Genomic DNA, 18,432 nt, shown 5'->3' on the forward strand with positions numbered 1-18,432 from the left:
TCTAAAAGTAAAATGTTTTTTTTAATTTAATCTGAATTAATTGGTTGCATGTATCAGTAACGCATGTACCTTTTTAGTTTCCTATATATTAGCCTGTTGCACATTTTGTTCTTCTTTTGACTTAATTTAAATTTTTAATTAAGTCATAATAAGTTTTATATTAGTTTTTTATACTAAAAAAAAATTTTATACTAAAAAACTAATATAAATGGTTAACTTAGTTTCTTATTGTTGATGTTTACAGCAATTACCTGGCATTGGTAGCACAAATAGATCTTTTAGTTGTTGTAGATTCACTGACTGATAAGTCAAAGTTGTGCTGTCGGGGTCAATTCCTGTCACCAGCTGACTGCATGGTAAATTCCCTGTTTATAGTTTTCCTGTAATGATGAAATCCAGTAAGAGTGACTGTCCAACTTCTCTCCTGTTGCTTTCTTTCCAGACCTTCGAAAGAGCCGAGCACCTCAACAGACCAAACACTCAAACTACGGCTCGCACTCTTAGTTTCGGCCATAGTGACGGCCACAGTCGAGGGACTCACTCCCATGCCCACAGAGACGCCGCCACCAGGTCACCCTCCACCCAGCAGACTCAGGGTTCACAACTACCTGCACACCAGGATAAAGGCCTGTCTGATGTTTCGGATGGAAGGGTTCCCTCCAGTTTAGCCAACACCCTGGAGCACATCATAGGTCAACTGGACGTTCTCACTCAGGTAAGCAGAAGATGTGCTGATCTGTACTGACAAACATGTGGTTGTGCCTCACATCACACCAACTCGCCTAAGAAGAAAAATATTTTAAAAAAACTCTGCTTAGAGACTGTTCAGCAACTCTGATAGATAAGGTTTTATTTCTTAAACTTATAGCAACATTTCAGTTTTATTAGCAACCACTATATCTATAGTAAGATATAAAGGGAAGCATCACTGGTTAAATTACATGTAGTATAGCTGCCTTTAGGAAAACTAATCAAGGAAAAAAAGAAAACAGAAATATACATTTCTACTTTTACTTTTTGCTCCACCTCAAGCTGGCGTCTGTTAAGGTCTCTGCAATCGTCGCTTTATAATAGTCCCATAATTGCTAACTCACCTCACTTCACACAGAAATCTTTTTGTTTTTTCTGCACTGACTCACTGTGCCAGTGTGTCTAGTTAGCCTCCACTCTCAGTGTGAGCGTCTGGTGAAGGCAAGGCACAGTGTGAAGCCTGAGCCTACAGCACTAAAAATAGATTATCGAACAAAACAGAAAAGGACAGCAACCACTTTAAGCCCTAAAAGCTCTGCTTCTTATCAATTTGTGTTTTTTTAAGCACCACACAGTTTTTTGTTACACCCATAAGTGGTTTTTAGTGATGCACGATCACTAAAAACGACAAATAAGAGATGGAAGACATTTTAGACTCTTGTTCCAAACATCGAAGGACACGACAGATTTCAGCTTTTTGTCAACAGAATTTTAAAAAATAATAGTTGGAGCTGGTTTACCAGATTAATATAAACCTCTGTTCTTGCTTTGGCCTCACACCTCTTTGCATGTCCTGATTTTGATTTAATTTTTTCCTGCAGGTTTTTATTACTTTGCACTTCATGGTTAAATAATAATAGTTACCTACTGACAAGGGACAAACCACCCACCAAGGTTAATTCTTAAATATCTTTTATTTAAATCACTTACCAGTGACTTTTCTTTTTCTAGACAGTGAGTCCACTGTATGTGGAGATTTTCCATTGTAGGTTTTGGATTTAATTTAGTTGTGCCCTAAATGTGTGTGGTTGTTGATATTTATCAAAGTAAGCCAATTTATGATGAATTTATCCACTTGGGTCTTTTTTCACAAACTTCTGGAACTACCTTATTTCTGGTTTTTAAAGGTATATTATGTATTTTCCAGTCACATAATGCCATTTAAAAAAAATGCTGTATCAAACATTGCTTAAAAGTGATTTGACTATGTAATTTGATGCCTTAAAATGCCTTCTGTCTCTTTAAGAAGCTCATCCTCTTTCCAACACTTTGCTTTCACCACTTCATCATAACAATGTTTCTTATTACGCCGTTGAGAACCTGTCTTAGAAACATTGAACTGGGCTGCCCAGGACTGTCTATTGCTTGAAAAATCAGTTACCTTAACGAGAAATATTATAATGTTTTGATGTCACAAGATCTTCTACAATAGTTACACCTCTATTGTATACTTAGTAAAAGGTAAAATGGACTTAAGCAGGATTTAGCAAACAGGTAATGAAGGAGGAAGTGATCTGTAATTGAAAATCGACAAAAATCACGATGTGGTAAACTTTCTGAATAACAAAGTCTTAAATTTAACCCGCTGAAACTTTTAGATACTTCCATATGCTTGTCTTGACTTTGTAAACCTTTCTCTGACTCAGGAAATACAGATACAGTTTTCAACAAACTGGCACTTTTCTATTATAATGTTTTTTTTTTCTAAATGCCAAGCAGTTGTTGAAGTCCTAGTCTAATTTAGTCATGTTCAAGCAATGTTTTGAAATGAAATCTTGATAATTAGGTTTCAGTGAAGTTTGCAAAGAGACATTAACAATAAAGTTTTTCTCCTGCTTCATAAACATCACAAACTTCGTTGAGTTGATTAGCTGTGGTCTCCCAGACGGTGACATATATCTGAGCAAAATGCATAGAGGAGGTCACATGAGAGCAACAAACTTGGATCTGCAGCAGCCAGTTCACTCTTATGAATTAGTATGGAAAAACCAGACTCATTAGATCAGCAAAATTGCCCGCTTGCCTCAAAGTTTTGTTATTTTTAACAACTTCTCTAAACTATTTCCACCTACCAGACTTGTTGACAAACTCATATGGGGAATCTATGTTGCTGTGTTGTTGATATTAAGCCGCCATCAGGAGTTGAAATTTAGTCTGGTAATCTAAAAAAAAAAAAAAAAATAGATTAGGACCCAAATTTGTTACCAAGTAATTACATCCTTGATAAACCTGCATAACTATGTGTTTTCTTTTTTTTTTTTTTTTTTTCATCAGTGAAGTTTTGATGGTCCTAATAGTCTTATTTATTTGGACATAGATCTGCATCTTTTGCTAGTAAACTAACATTTCATAAAAAGGTGAGATACATGATGACTTATTTTTCTTCAACACTGAGCTCCAGGCCAAAACTTCTTAGATCATTAAGAGCCTTCCTTTTTTCTTTGGTTGACCAGAAACAAAGTTTTTTATATTTGTTTCTCAGTTTTGTTCTCTTTAGTTCTTTTTTTTATCTCTTCATTTTGACGTGTAATGTTCTCATCTTGCCACATACAGATGAAAGGGTTGCTCTCTCCTCATGTATCACCATTACCAGATTTCTTTACTCTGACATTCAGACTATTGTAACTTTCGTCATCCCAAAGTTATGCGACTTTCTAACAGAGGGCAGTAATGCTGAGGGCAACGGCTCACTCTATTTTTAGGAGCATAAAGATTTGGTTTCCACTCCAGATGAAAACCATAGGGCTGTATATTGTTGCTGGTGCCTCGGGGACACGTGCAGATGCAGAGTCGCAGACACAGACACCAATCCCTGGCTGTGTTGGGGAATGGGGAGCTGCTGCAGGTCGGGGAGATGAACAAGCTGCTATTGATCCTGAAAATGGAGATAGGCAGAGTGGAAGAAAGTTTTTAAAAAAAAGGGTGAACAGGAGATGTTATCTTTTTGAACAAACCGAATGAAAACATCTCTCGCCCACTCAAAGTTGAACCCATTGCTCTGTTGTGGTAATGATGCATTGTTTGATCATATTTTGGTTTCAACATTTTCTGAGATCTTATTACATGTTAATTCCATCTAGGGCTGCACAATGTATCAACTTTTTATCACTGCTGTGATTTGCAATACTGCAATTACAAAGGAATGCAAAGATGCAATATTTAAAGTATTGATTTCTATGTAAGCCTGTGATATAGACAATCAGTATCTCAATAATGTATTTGTTATTTAATGCAACTTAGTTGTAAATTTCGGTAATGTTTCTGTTTTAAAAGTTACTTTTTCAGCTAAATATAGAAACTGAAAATGTCACTATAAAGTCCTCTTAGAGATTACTGGAAGGTACACAAGACTAAATTGTTTGTACATTTTTACCCAGATAATCTATAATGTATTTATTCAAACCAATGAATTTCTTGCACCAGCTTGATGGGGCACTTTTAATTACTATTTCCAGCTACAATTATAAACCATCAGCTAGTGTTGCTGTTTTCTCTTTTAAAGAGATTAAAATATTTCAACTCTTAACCTAATCTTGTTTATGTAATTTATAAAAACAGATTTGAGGCTATAGAAATGGGACATTTCATGGTGATGAACTCTTCTTCTGCACTGTTATTTTTGACAGAAATTTAGAATACAGAGGCCAGATCACACATTCACTGAAAGACATGTCTCAAGTTACATAATGACATATTAATGCCCTCTGGTTGTGGAAACAAAACAAATTCCTGACTAACTTTGTGAAACCAGTTGGGAACCAGCTCTAACATCTGCTACTGGAATTGGTTTAGTGGAAAACCCCTATATATATATTTTTTTTCCTGAAACCTACCTATAAATGAGTGCAATCATTATGGAAACCTGGTGCGACATCTCTAAAGACCAGAGAAACAAAATGACGTAAATTAAATAGCATGGGATTTGATGCAAAGCCATTAACGTTGTGAAAAGGCGAGGATTACTACACTACGCCGTGGCTAAATATTTAGTCATGAAACAAGAGTTTTGTTGTGTTTCTCCCCACTCGGCTGCTTGGTAATTGCATAGGAAGTGACTCATCTTTGCCGCTTTCCAGAAATGAGGAATGTCTAAATTACTCTCGCTGGCGCAGGAAATAACATATTGAAGATTTTCAGGTCAAGACATGCTGACATACTTGGATGTTTCTGTTGCCCCAAACCTGAACATCTTCATTTGTCTGGTTAAATTTACCACTGTGTTCACCAAAAGGCAACATTTGCTCAGAAAATAAGTTACTGGAGGTCAAAAATGGAAAAGGGATGATTGACACATGTTTCTTAGAGAGAGTTAAGCTAACTGTATCACCTTTTTACTACGTTTTTATTAAATCCACACTCTAGCCAGTTTGTGTGATACACCAGTTCATTTGGCTGTTATCAGAAATAGCTCAGCCAAACAAATGACAGCATCTCAGGTTGATGGTGAAGACAGTTTACTGAAATACAGTGGACAAAAATGTCTTGTTGAGTTTAGAGAACAATAGAGTGACTTGTTTGAGATGATACCAAGGCAGCAGATCTCAAATGACCTCTTCTTACTACTCAAGTATGCTGAATCCTCTCATAATGCAAAACATTCAAACTGCAGTGTCTGAACTTTGCATAAACTAAACAAAAGCATCCATCCGTAGTGAGACTGAATTGACATGACGCCAAGATACGATCTCAGACAACTCTCCAGCAACTGGAGATTTGTCTGCATATCATAAAATCATGTTCTGATTATATTAATTTGTACTGAGAAGCATCCCTCCCCTACGACTCTCCCAATCAGCTCCTCCAGATTAGCGACAATAGCAAGTAGCAAACACCTGATGGAACGATGCATTTGCTTAGATTATCATATGAACTATTACTCTTAGAGACAGAGGGCCAATTTCAAGGCATCAAATTGAGACGTCAAAATTTTTTTAAGTCATGTTTGATATGTACAGCATTTTTATAACAACTGAAGGCAAGATAGCTATTTAATTGAGCTACAAAATGGCATTACGTGCCTGGAAAATACATAATACTGCCACTTTATGGCTTTTAAAAACTGAAAAATATAAGTAAATGTTGAAAGGACTTAAAACCAGGACTCTGTTTCACTAGATACTGTCTTCTCTGGAAGTAGGTCCTGGTGGCTCCTTTGATAAACAGGTTCAGATAGCCCTGTGCTGAAATACAGAAGCACAAACACACAACAAATGCTGTCAGTGTTGGATGATGCTCAGAGGAAAAGTATGTTTTACTGTGATCTCACTACCCACACATGTCGGCCCTGGATCGGAAAGCGACTTTCTTGTGTCGTCTGTGTGCAAAACAAGACGAGCTGCATACCGACAACAGAGACTCTTGCATTGCCATCTCAAGCAGCAGATTAAAAAAACAAAAACAAAAAAACACACAAAACAGCTGGATCATCTAGCAGGCAGAATCTCTGTGTCGAACATGTGTCTGCATTACCATTATAAAGTCAGTACCCTCACTCTGATTCTGTGCGGCCGCTCTCTAACATCCATCTGTACCCTCTCTGGTCCCCGTCTTTCTCCACCCAGACGGTTTCGATCCTCGAGCAGCGGCTGACACTGACGGAGGACAAGCTCAAGGAGTGTTTGGAGAACCAGATGGAGATTGGACTGCATCTCCAAAATCGAGATGAAGGAAGAAGGTGGCCAAATCAACACTGTTGATGATTACAAAAAAAAAAAACAAAAAAAAAAGACTTAAGCGAATGCTGCAAAGGCAGCGTAAAAAAAATACCGGCGTACAATTGCAGTCAAACAAGCTGCATAACCAAACAAATGCTTTCTGAGCTTTCCTGCTGATGCACAGGTTACTTCACACACAGATATCAGAGGTGAAAGAGTTGATTAGAGAAGTTCCCCTACAGCAGTGCTGAGTGTGCAGGCTGTTTTCTGCTGACAAAGGCCTTATCCCCATCTATACATGCATATAATGTGTGTGTGTGTGTGTGTGTGTGTGTGTGCGCAGAACGACTGCCTGTAGTCAACCTTTATGATTCTCTTTAGCGTTTGCATTTCAATTTGCCAAGCAAAGACTGAGACTAAATGCTCAAACTTCAGTTGCAACATGCATGCGTAGAAAGAATTAAGCCCTTATGGCAACTTAGTAAATAATTAAACGTAGCAACAATTAAAGAGACAATGCAGTGCCTTTCATTTGTCTGATAATGGTTTAGATTTTCCTTACCGTAGTAAAGGAAAAAAAACAAACCAACAATTACAAGATATTAGAGGCCTTGATGTATTTTTGGGAAGCTCCTTTAAACTTTTGTTTACATTTTAATTTTCTTAGTTTTGGGCTTAAGCATTACAGGGTCTGGAAAAATCCTGGCGAAACTAAAGAATTTGTTTATTTTCTGTTGAGAATTGTTGACGGCCAGAAATTTTTTTAATTGCTTTATAGTTTTTCTTCAGAAAATCTAATTTTATTTTATTTTTGGTCTTTCTGTGCCTCAACCATTTATTCTCTGAAGTAATTGTTTTTGTTTCCTCTCCCTAAATAAATGTTTTACATTCTCAACCTTAATTAGGAGGTACTGGGTCTTATTTCGTAACAGTGAGGGCTGTTTGTGTGCCGAGTCAAAGAAAATGTGTCTTCTGAACCAGATTAATGAAGTCATGGGTTACTTTTTACTGCTGCGGTCCTCTGAGCTGCAATAGTTACCGGACGGAGGTTGACTTTCCTGCTTTAATTGTCCCTAGAAGAGATGTTAAGCTCATGAGCTGTGAGCTGTGTCATCAGGTGATCCTAGCAAGTAATTTCCAACCCTTGCTTTGCCAGAATCTGTCGAATTATATTTTGCAAAGAACAAAAAGACACTACAGGTGTGTTTGAATCCATAAATCCATATGTTTTAGACCCAGAACAGTGATTTCATTAGTAGAAGCTTCAAATGAGCCAAAGCTACAGTTTTGGTCACGAAGTAAAAGTGTTGTCTGAGTTGATCTTGAAAAATCCATCTTATTTTCATTTATTTCTTATTTTTTCAAGAGGTAATAATGTGCAGTTGGTTGGTGAGTCAGGATGAGTGGAAGGGAGGCGGGTGGGGTATCAGATGTGAGAGAACGACATGAAGAAAATATTAACAACTGTTCCTTTAAGACTCGACGCTGCCTCTGCACTGATGGAAAAAGAAGAAAATAAAACCGGAATTCTGGAGCTGTGCTGCCGGGCCCACTCTCTTCCTTCCTGTCTGGGGCCCGCGGACTCACACACACACACACACACACAAAATGCTCTCTAGCCAGAGAAAACAGCTCCCTTTGCTATGGGCCTCAACCAGACAGCCTGCCAGGAGCTCCGGCTGAAGGGGGCTGAAAGAGAAAGCTCAATAACGGGGGTGTGCGTGTGTTTGTGTGTGTGTGTGTGTTTGAGTTCTCTCATATGGATGCCTCTACGAGGACCAGGATTCAGTTTAGTTCATGAGAGACAGGAGAATATGGGTTAAATGAAAAACGTCTTTCAAAGGTCGAGTTATTTTAGATTTTGGGACAAACTTTTCTGATTTCTCCTCCTAAAATTTTAGTTGATATTAGTTTTATCGGCTGACAGTTCTACTTAAGCCCCCAATAATTTGCGTGAGTTTCTAAGTATTGATTCTTGTTCATTTTAAGCTGTAATGTCATACATTTTTCCATAATTAAAGCCAAATTGTCGCTCATTAACATCAACTCTGTGTCTTATTCATCTACCAACATGCTTCCTTCTAAGATTTTAAATCATATTTCTTAGTTTTGTGCTAGTGCTATAAAGAATTTGGGATAATATTTAGTTTTTTAATATTTATGTCTCTACAAGATGCATTGTGTCATGTAGCTTTCTCACAAGTACCAATGTAGCGGCTTGGTTGTGTCTGTGGGTGAGAGGAAAAAAAATTGTGGGGAAGGCTGCTGCTTTATGTAGCCCATGTGTGGCCACATGCGGGCGTGTGTGTGTGTGTGTGTGTAGGAGGGGGTTGGTTATCCTATGAGGAGAACATCTGGATATATTTTCACTGGTGTGCTGTAGCTGAAGCTGCTTTTGGCCTCCTTGTGTGTGTGTTTTAGTGCTTTTCTAGTTCAGTGTGTCAGGTCTTTGCACTCTTTTTCTCCTTTTTATTGTTCTTCCTCAAACATTTTGTTATACTCTTATGCAATAGAGATAACACCCAGACCACTGCTGGATGATTTATCAACAACCTATCCACGTTATTCAGCCAGGGTGTATTCTTAGACTCACAAGTTAAACCGGCTTTGGTCTTGTACTTTGAACTGGCTAAAACACTGAAGTGTACATTTTGTAATCATTGTTAATAACAGAAAGGGAAGTTGTGGTTAAATCGATGTATGAAATAAGTGTTTCATGCTCTCTGTCTTCTGACTAATTTTGGAAGAACGGAAGTGGAATGACGAAAAACAGCCCAGAATTGAAAGCAACATTTTTACAAGTTTAAAGACATTTTTTTCTCCAGTACTTCAAATATTGAGTAAAAATATTTACTCACTAATGTTTTATCTGATACATGTACAGTAACACTGATACATGTGTGTATCAGAATGATCCAGCTGTATACATGTATCAGATAAAACATCAATTGCATTTTGAGACACACCACTTAGTGGGGATAATGTTGAATATAACATTTAGAAAATAGTTCAAGCTGTCTCTTTCTAAAAGTATAAGATAATTGTTTTCTTAGTAGCTAATACTGAATGACCGTTTCCTTTTAGTTTTGTAAATGGACAATGATGTGCCTTGCGCTTTAACCTTTATGACATTTTGTTCCATTACAACAACAAACTTTAAAACGTTTGTGGGGATTTGAGGTCAAACTCTAACAAGACAAATAAGACATATCTGTGAAGTGAAATCCCAGTTTTATTTCTTCTGATAAAATCTAGTGTGGCATGTGTTTGTGTTCAGATAACTTCCCTAAATAAAATCCAATGTCACAGAATTATTCAAAGAGTTTCCTGTGATAATTTTTTTTCTGAGATCGGTGAAGTGAAGGTGTCAGAGGTTATTAGAGAAAGAGGAGCAACATGAAGACCAGCGGCCTTCAATTTTAAAACTGGGTTATGTTTCCTTCCTATTATGATTAGTACTAAACGTAACATTTAGACAGATGTTCTCAAATCTCATGGGTTAGGGTTAGGGTTAGGGTCCCTTCAATGTCTGTTGTTTGATTTTAAAGCAGAACATTGAGGAAGATATTTAAAGAATAGTTTGTTCATGATTTCTTGGTCCTAAAACTGTTTCTTTCTTTTAGGATTATGCTAATTTTCATAAATGTCAAAATAGTTTCACCTCTTTATGAACTAAACAGATAAGAAATATTATTAATGGTGTTTTTTTTTTTGAGAGGTTAAACATTTAATCCCTTCTTTCCCTCTGACATCTCTCCAGTATCACATTTCCTTGTGGGTGTTTACTCTTGGATCAGTTTAAAAGTTTGAGGGTTTTCGATCAACTTTGTGCAGTCTCACTAATGTCTTGTAGTAAATACTAATCCCCTCTGTGCAGTGTTTGCCCTACACATTAACTTGTCTTCCAGTTACACAAGATCAACATCTTGAAAAGACATGAAAGCGAAGCAGCTGTGTTACTGGTTCATAGTAACTTACAGAAACTGGAGCCTTTGTCCTTCTGTGATCAAACCTCCCCTTATCCTCGTCTCTTTCTCCACCCCTTTTCCTTCTTGCTTTTACTACCCCCATGCTTCTCCTACGTTCCCCTTCTGAAACCGGGCCCTGCTTAAAAGCTGAGGTTTGGCGCTCTGCTCTTCAAGCCCACGCTGCAGCTTCTGATTCAAAACCATCTTTTAAGTCCAGCCCTAAAGGGGAAGGGATCTTTTTTTTTTATTCTGCCTCATCTGTCCTGCTACTAGAGCCACAGTTTCTAGCTACAATCGTAATAATAAGTAGTATCATAAATGCTCTAAGGTTACGTATTGCCACTGCCAAAGTCACAAACACAAAACTAGGTTACACACACTTGAAGGTGTGTAAAGGTGTGCTAAGTGTTTAAAATAATGACCTGCTTCACAGCGACCAAGCCCATAAAGCAAACCTGGTGATAAGTCAGAAAGCACCAGCCCCCCTCTTAAAGCCTTGCCTCACCCAAACCTCACCTGGATCTCTAAACTTCCGACACACACCCATAATTTAAGACGACCAACAATGAACCGTGTCTGCAAAGTTCACTGGTTTTTATGCCGTGTGCACAATGAGCTCACTGTCTTATATAAACACAAATCTAACATTATGACTCTGGACATTAAGGTTTTAGATACAAGAAAGTCGTAAATTCAAAGCCCACTCCAAGGTCAGCCTTAATACAAGATAGAAGTTCACAGATTAACTAGATAAAAGGAAAAGTTTATTACTAATTTTCAGAGTCAGGGAGAGTATAATGTTACGTGTTTCCAGGTAGAATGTTTTTCTAAAACCATACTCTGTTGATTTATTTTTATTGTCAGAAAATTATTAATCTTTTTGGTTTACACAAGTTGATATTTAAAAAGAATATACAGTAATAATCTGAACATTTGCTGAGGGAACACAGCAGCATGCAGAAACCTGAGGAGGAGCTTGATGACTTTAATGTCAAAGATTTTTTATACATTTTAAAAGTGTCAATAAAATAAGATACATTTCTTTTTAAATATCTTTTTCTTTTATTACGTTCTTTAAAAGAAACTTTAATAAGAATCATCTATCATCTTTACTCGCTTAGCCTTGCAGAGTCAGAGAGGGCAGGCGTGTGTGAATAAAAATATTTTTAAATCTAAATCTGTCAGCATATGAATAATGTTGGGCTTCTCTGTATGTTTTTCTGTGCTACAAAATAATTTCAGGTCAGTCTCTGAAAATAGATTCCTGTTGGAATGATCTCTCCATCATTATTGAAAAGGCCTAAACGATGGCAGATGTCACCCACTATAAATAATAACCAGAGGTGGGTAATACTCAAAAATAGTATTACTTTAACATATCTTTACTCAAGTGAAATTAAAAATTAGCCTTCCAAGTGAGGTAAAAATATAATATATAAATTATGGAGTAACATAAAAACCTAAACATCTCAACTTCCTTACTTTGTCTCTGCATTCTGTGCTTCTCATCCGATAAAGGAAGCTCATTTCTCTGATTTTATCTGAAATCTTGTTCTTTCAATTGTGACACATCTCTTGTTAACATAGATAGGATTCAGATCATGAACTCTACTGTAAATAGAGAGGTTCACATTTTGGCTCGACTCTTTCTTTATGAGACCTGAGCACCTGCAGTACTGAGGATGAGACCCCAATCTATCAATCCATTTCCTGATTTCCTGACAACACTCATGAATAAAAGCAAAACCCAAGATAACAGAGACCAGTCCACTTTTTTCTTTCGATTACCTTTAAAAACTTGAATAAGTAGAAACACGTGTGCAGAAAAACGTCAAGACATTCAAGTCAAACACTGAAGCACAAAATTTAAATGTTTTTCATGTCTGTTTTAATGTTTTATTTTATAGCTGTGTTGTGTTACAGTTTCATAAATGACGTGAATACATAAAAAACAGCGCACCAGAAAAAAAAAAACCCATTAAACATTTGCAAGTTGTTTATTGTTCTTGGACGTATTGATCACTTATTGACACCGGTTATAAACATCCAGCTCACAACAGCAGCCATGCAGCCCAAATAAACATGTCCATCACCCAGAGCAGGACTCTGCACGGCTTCTTTTTCAGCTTCCTTTCACTCCAAATTTTCACATCTTCCTCATCTCTGTTGTCTGGCTGTATTTAAATTTAGATGAAATCAAACTGAAAGTTATAGAAAACCCTTCTTCTTATTTGTTTTCAGCAGTAATGTGTCGATGGGCTGTTCCACCACATTTCTTGGTTGAGCTGAGCTTAGGCATCGGGAAGAAAAGTGAAAGAGACGGAGGTAGAACAACTTGTTAAAGTGTGATTTGGCCACCTTTGACCATCTGTCTTTATGGTCCTGACTTTGAGCTTTCACTGTTATATAATGGGGTGAGGTTTGCAGTTTATGTGCGAGAGTATGAAAGAGAGAAAGATGGGGAGGTGAATACTGAGTTAACATACGATGAGTCACCTCAGTGGGTTTACAACCCTGCCTATGTAGGTACAGTGTGTTTGTTCTGCGTGGGGATTAGATACACTAGGCAGGGTTATGGTTTCTTTATACAAAAGACTTAAATGCCCAGTGAAGAGAGTCGTTGTGTTTGTCGTGTTGGTGCTGTGATTGATTAATTACTCTTGCAAGCTGTGAACAAATACTTTAAATGTGTTTTTTGTAGATAATCCAATCTGAGAGCAGCAGAGGGATTTTTAGGGCATGTTTGGTGAGTCATTTTTATGGTGGATTTCCTCGGTTAATGTTTCTGTTGACAGATTGGTTCATACACCTCATTCAAACCCAGCTTAAGACCTGTGCTGTTCTTGGCCAATATATTTTATTTCACTGTTGCTGCTCTTTATTTTGATCTCTAATTTTCTGTAATATCTTTACGGTTAGAATCTAATAGGGGTGTACGTTTTTTACTGTGTAAAGTTTGGGCTTTTACCACAATAATATGGATTTTAAATTATGTAAAATAGACTTTTTTAAGTATTTATATCATGTTCTGTTGAGAGGACCAGATCAGAGCTGACCTTTCCTCGATCCAGGGCTTGTACAAGTCAAGGTTCAAGAAAAGGGCAGCTAAAATCAGTGCAGACCCCACACATCCTGGACACAAACTGTTTAGGCTTTTACCTTCAGGTCAGCACTACAGAGACAGTTTGTTCCCCCAGACTTTCTTTCTGACAAACACAATAAACACGTTACAGCCAGAGCAGTCAGCTAGTCTCCTGTGAAACTAAATATTTGTACAACCTCAAATTACCTTCTTTTTTTTCTTTATCTTTATTTATAAAACAAATGGATGTAAATACACATGCATGTACATATTGTTCCTTTTCTTCTTAATTTTATTTATTTAAGAAATATATATATATATATACTAGAAGCATCTTTAACTTACTTACCGGTAATTTAAATAAAATATGTTATTGGATACTGCAGTATATTTAGTTTTTTCAATATTAGGTAGAAATAATGCATTTTGATAAATGTTTAAACATTGGGAAAGTGAGATATAATTAAAAGAACATAGAAATATATATTTTAAGCTTTTCAGGACACAAAAATGATAGAAATGTATTTTAAAAGAATGAATCAAATATGTAGTTTTAGCACAGGAAAAATATATTTGTTTTAAATTTAAGGTAACTTGATTTCACTAGTCACTAGATTGCATCTTCTGTTAAAGGTTTAGCTGTGATATTTTTTTAATTATTATTCTGGTGTCAGTGGTTGTTTATGTCCGATTTATTAAAAGTTTTAAATTCAAGAGCAGATATGTTTCTAAGGCTGTTTTATGTGTTGACAACATGATGTTTGAGGGTAAAGGAAACAGAGGAGGAAATGCCAGCGTTTGTGTGGGAGACGGGCGGCCCCTCGTTCTGTCACTAAGGTGAGTGGGTTTAAACCACAGTCTGCTGCTTTAAAGAGACCACAGACCAAAAGGAAATCTGGTCTGCAGAGATGGTTAGAAGGAAGATTCATTATTTGATTAACTGCATTGATTTATACAGGATAAAGTACGGCAAATCCTGTGAAACGAGGATGAATTACAGCTACATCTGCTGTTTTAATGAACAGGTACTTTTTATGTTGAGGACATAAAACTTAAATCCCTCTGGGCTGTCATGCTGACTTCCCTGAACTCTGACTGTAATTTTCCAGAGATTAGAGCTGATTATGTGCTTTAGAAATCGTCTGTTTAATATTGTTCAAGAGTGAAAAACTCCAGATGGACCAAAAAAAATATGACTAGCTGTACAGACAGTACAATGTTTCCTTTTATTGACATTTATTAAAACAGAAAATACAAGTTTTATACATTGCACATGTGTTTCTGCTTTAAGAAATAGTGTCAGGTGTAACAACCTGAGTGATCTTTCAGGGGGTCTACCCCACCAAAGCAAATTAAGTGTGAGAGACCGATGGTGAGACATCAATTAAAAACATGTGTGCTGTGAAAGCTAAACTTGTCTGAGGCAGAACAAGAAAATCAAAGAACCTCAACATTAAGAATAACAAAAAAATGTCACTGTTTGCTGTAATTAATAAACTGATTCATGCGACAGATATATCCACATTTTTGGATTATTTAAGATCACCTGATGTTTATGGATTTAAAATCTAATCAGAGGTGAGAAAATCTGGTCATCAATGTAAAGGTCAGGGCTTTCTTAAACACCTCATGTTAGTGAAAAAAAAAACTTTTATTTGAATGAAATTACCTGATACTACTGATACAGTATCAAAACATGTTTTTGATTACATTTAATTCAGTTTATGAAGCATTAGTTCACAGTAAATATTGGTTTAAGGCACTGAACAAACCAAAAAGACAAATTAATTAACGTCAAACAAAATCCAATCGGGTCAGTTCTAATCAATCCAGTTAAATTAATTAATGATTCAATTATTTATTGCAATGTAAATATAAATATTTAACAGTTGAATCTGATTGTAATGCAATATCGTAAGTTTTAGTTTGAGTTTTCAAAGCCAGTTTGCTTAAAGTTATTTCTTTAACTTTAGGTAAAGTTGAAGAATATATGATAGATAGATAGATAGATAGATAGATAGATCATACTTAAATTATTGTATTTAAACCATAAGTGAAATAATCTGCCAGTGGATTATTTCACCATATGGTTGGTTGGGCTAGTAAATTATTTTGTATACATATTAAGGATATTATATCTTGCTGAAAAGCTAATGGTAAATTTGATTTCTCTTATTTCAAGCGAACCAAGATATTTGAACTAGAAACTAGACAAAAACACTTGGTTAGATAGAGTTTTGCAGTGTAAGCAGTTAGATACTAATGTTCAGCTGAAGTAAAAAGTATTATTGCAAACCAAACTTTATTTATGAACTAGCTATAAGTACACAAAAGTGCTTAAAGGAACGACTGCTTGTGTTCATGTTTAGAAGAACACGTATGAATACTGTCACCCACTGGGTTGTTGGCATTGCAAAACTCTGCTAAGCATTGCTTATTTTTCTCTAAATCAATGATGATAATTTGGTTAAGTAATGGAGTGAAGTTGTGGAAAAAAACAAAAACACGCACACTCTTCCTCAGAGAGCCTGTTATTGTCCATGAAGGGAGTGGAAACACAAGAGCCCTAAAGTTTAAGCATGTGTCCGAGTGTGTGTTTGTGTTTGTGTGTAAGTCACTGGAGAGGATAAAGAGCCATTGTCTGCAGCTGGTGCATCCCCCTACTCCTCCTCTGTGCAGCTGTGAGGAAATCAAACGCTCTTCTTTTCCTCCTCTCTGCCTCTGTCACAACCTGCTGATGCCTTATTAGGTCATCCATGGTGATGTGTAGTGATGGTTTGTTTAGAGTAGTAGGCAAACCGCCAAGCTGTTACATATGGAGGAATATCCTACATGGCGCCATCGTGACGCCCAGTAAGAATGTGAAATAATATATTTTTCATGAGTAGCGGTGATGAAGAGAACTGATGAGGAAGATTCTGGATTAAAGTAAAAAAAATTATAAACAATTGTTGAGATGGCGAATAAACACATTGCATTAAGAGTTTTTACTTAAAATGAACAGCATCACAGTGGCAGCTGAATCATTATTATGCTGCCTTGGATATATTTTATTCTCTCTTTTTTTTTTTTAGAAGATAATGTCCAGCTTTTGTAAGATTTGTCCTGCTAATTTTGATTCTTCTCTTCCAAGCCTTCCTGCTACAGGCGTTCATTAATTATTTAGGCCTATTATAGGAAGAGAGGCCACGTCATCTTCTTGTTTAGGAGAGCAGTCACTGTAAAACAGGGTCTTAATATCATTTTAATGAAAGACAAAAGTCATTAGATCTGTCTTATCAAATATTGGTGTGAGTAGCATTAATAAATCAGCATTCTCCTTGGGTATAAAATAGATCCTTACTTTAACTTTGAGATGTTCTGTGACAGGATGAATTAAAAGCTGAAAAGTATAAAGCAGATCAGCTTTTTTGTAACACACTCAGCCTTCCTGTTATCTGCTAGAAACACTCTTTCTTGCAGTCTGAATGAACCATAGATATTTCTTGGAATAGTTTCTTTTTAAATAGCCCCACATCTGTTTTCTCTGGCTTTATTTTTAATCCTTTTCTTCCCTCAGTCCCAGTTTTCACCTCGAAGAGTGTTGTAATTAACACAATATTATTGCTCTTACATACAATCAATACATTTATCAAAAAGAAAAATAAATTGAATTTGGAGTTTCCAGCTGGTCTTAAACATCGGCAGGATGTTTTTGTTTGCACAATTTAGTCCACCTGCTGAGACATATAGAACTAGAGTGTTTTTCTGATCATCACGCAGAATCTGAAGATACAACTCAAAAAGAGCAGAAAGCCATCATTTGATTATGTGATTTGTTCTGTGATTGTAGAGAATAAAAGCTGTCTCTCAGTGAGAAATGCTTCCAGTAATTTATTTAAGAGTGTAACATGTGGAGGTGTATGCAGTGGGTGGCCTGAGTGAGAGCGTTCAGAATACCAAAGAAAAACTGGTAATTGTGCTTTAGGAAGCACATTTTCACAAGGCACGTAGTTTAGTTTCTCTCTGTGAGATTGAAGAAGAAAACTAAACTCTTTATCGTTGTTTATATTCAGGATATATTCTACTCAAGGTTTTAAATTTGTGAAACTAAACACAAAGCATACAAGTATAGAAGTATTTTAGTTACTAAGCAAACATAAATTTAAATTTGAGGCCAGTGGCATGTTTTATTGAAGCTGAATTAGGAGCAAAACTGGACTTACAGATATAAAAGTTCACTTAAAGCATTTTCCCAGTGTTGAAGTAAAATATATAAAAAAAACAAGATTAACAATTACAGAAATCGGGGCCGGATTTACAAGAATGTGTTCCCCTGGGCTGGAAGCAGTTTTAGTGCCCTATCCACTAAACAAAAATTATTTTGCTAATGCAGATTAAAGTACATTAATATGTAGTCCTATACATAATTCGGTAGAAACTGGTGATACCAACTGATGATGGTAAGTTTAATAACTCCATGTTGTTCCCTCAAAACATTATAACAACTTCATAATTTTAAAATACTTGGGTATTTTTTATATTCAGAAATCCCCAAATATTATTACAACTCCCCTGATATGGGTTGGTGATTCTTATATCAAATACAATGTCAGCAAAACACACCAGAAAAATAATCTGTAGAGCCAAACAAAAAAAAAAAATCTTCAGCCATGGATTACTGCCTCTGCAAGCCCTTCTAAAGGCTAACCCAGACAGTATAGTAATAATAGTAATGTACAAGACTATATACATTACTATACATTATATTATGAAATAAAATCTTTAAAACAGTAATATCAGACTCATGATCCAAGGGATGTGCAACTGAGTCTGATTTTTTTTAATTATTACATAATGTGTATGATTGAACTTTAAAAATATGGACTATTTTTAATATCAGTGCAGAAAAATAGATGTGCAATAAGAGCAGAAATGTTGAGTAACAACAGAGTAGATGATTGTGTTAAAGCCAGTAGAGGCTGGTTGATGTTTTTAG

The 18,432-nt window shown here is 36.2% G+C and overlaps 1 protein-coding gene across 1 annotated transcript in view; it reads left to right on the forward strand.

The window, feature by feature from the left end:
• Positions 1-8,444, forward strand: part of poc1a (POC1 centriolar protein A) — a 31,282-nt gene extending 22,838 nt beyond the window's left edge. Inside the window, exons 10-11 of the mRNA XM_028004064.1 lie at positions 443-715; positions 6,312-8,444. Of these exons, the coding sequence (XP_027859865.1) occupies positions 443-715; positions 6,312-6,446 (408 nt within the window). The 3' untranslated portion in view covers positions 6,447-8,444. The remainder of the gene's footprint in view (positions 1-442; positions 716-6,311) is intronic.
• Positions 8,445-18,432: the final 9,988 nt, after the last annotated feature.

This window comes from Xiphophorus couchianus, chromosome 20, assembly GCF_001444195.1.
Source record: "Xiphophorus couchianus chromosome 20, X_couchianus-1.0, whole genome shotgun sequence".
Lineage (NCBI taxonomy): Eukaryota > Metazoa > Chordata > Actinopteri > Cyprinodontiformes > Poeciliidae > Xiphophorus > Xiphophorus couchianus.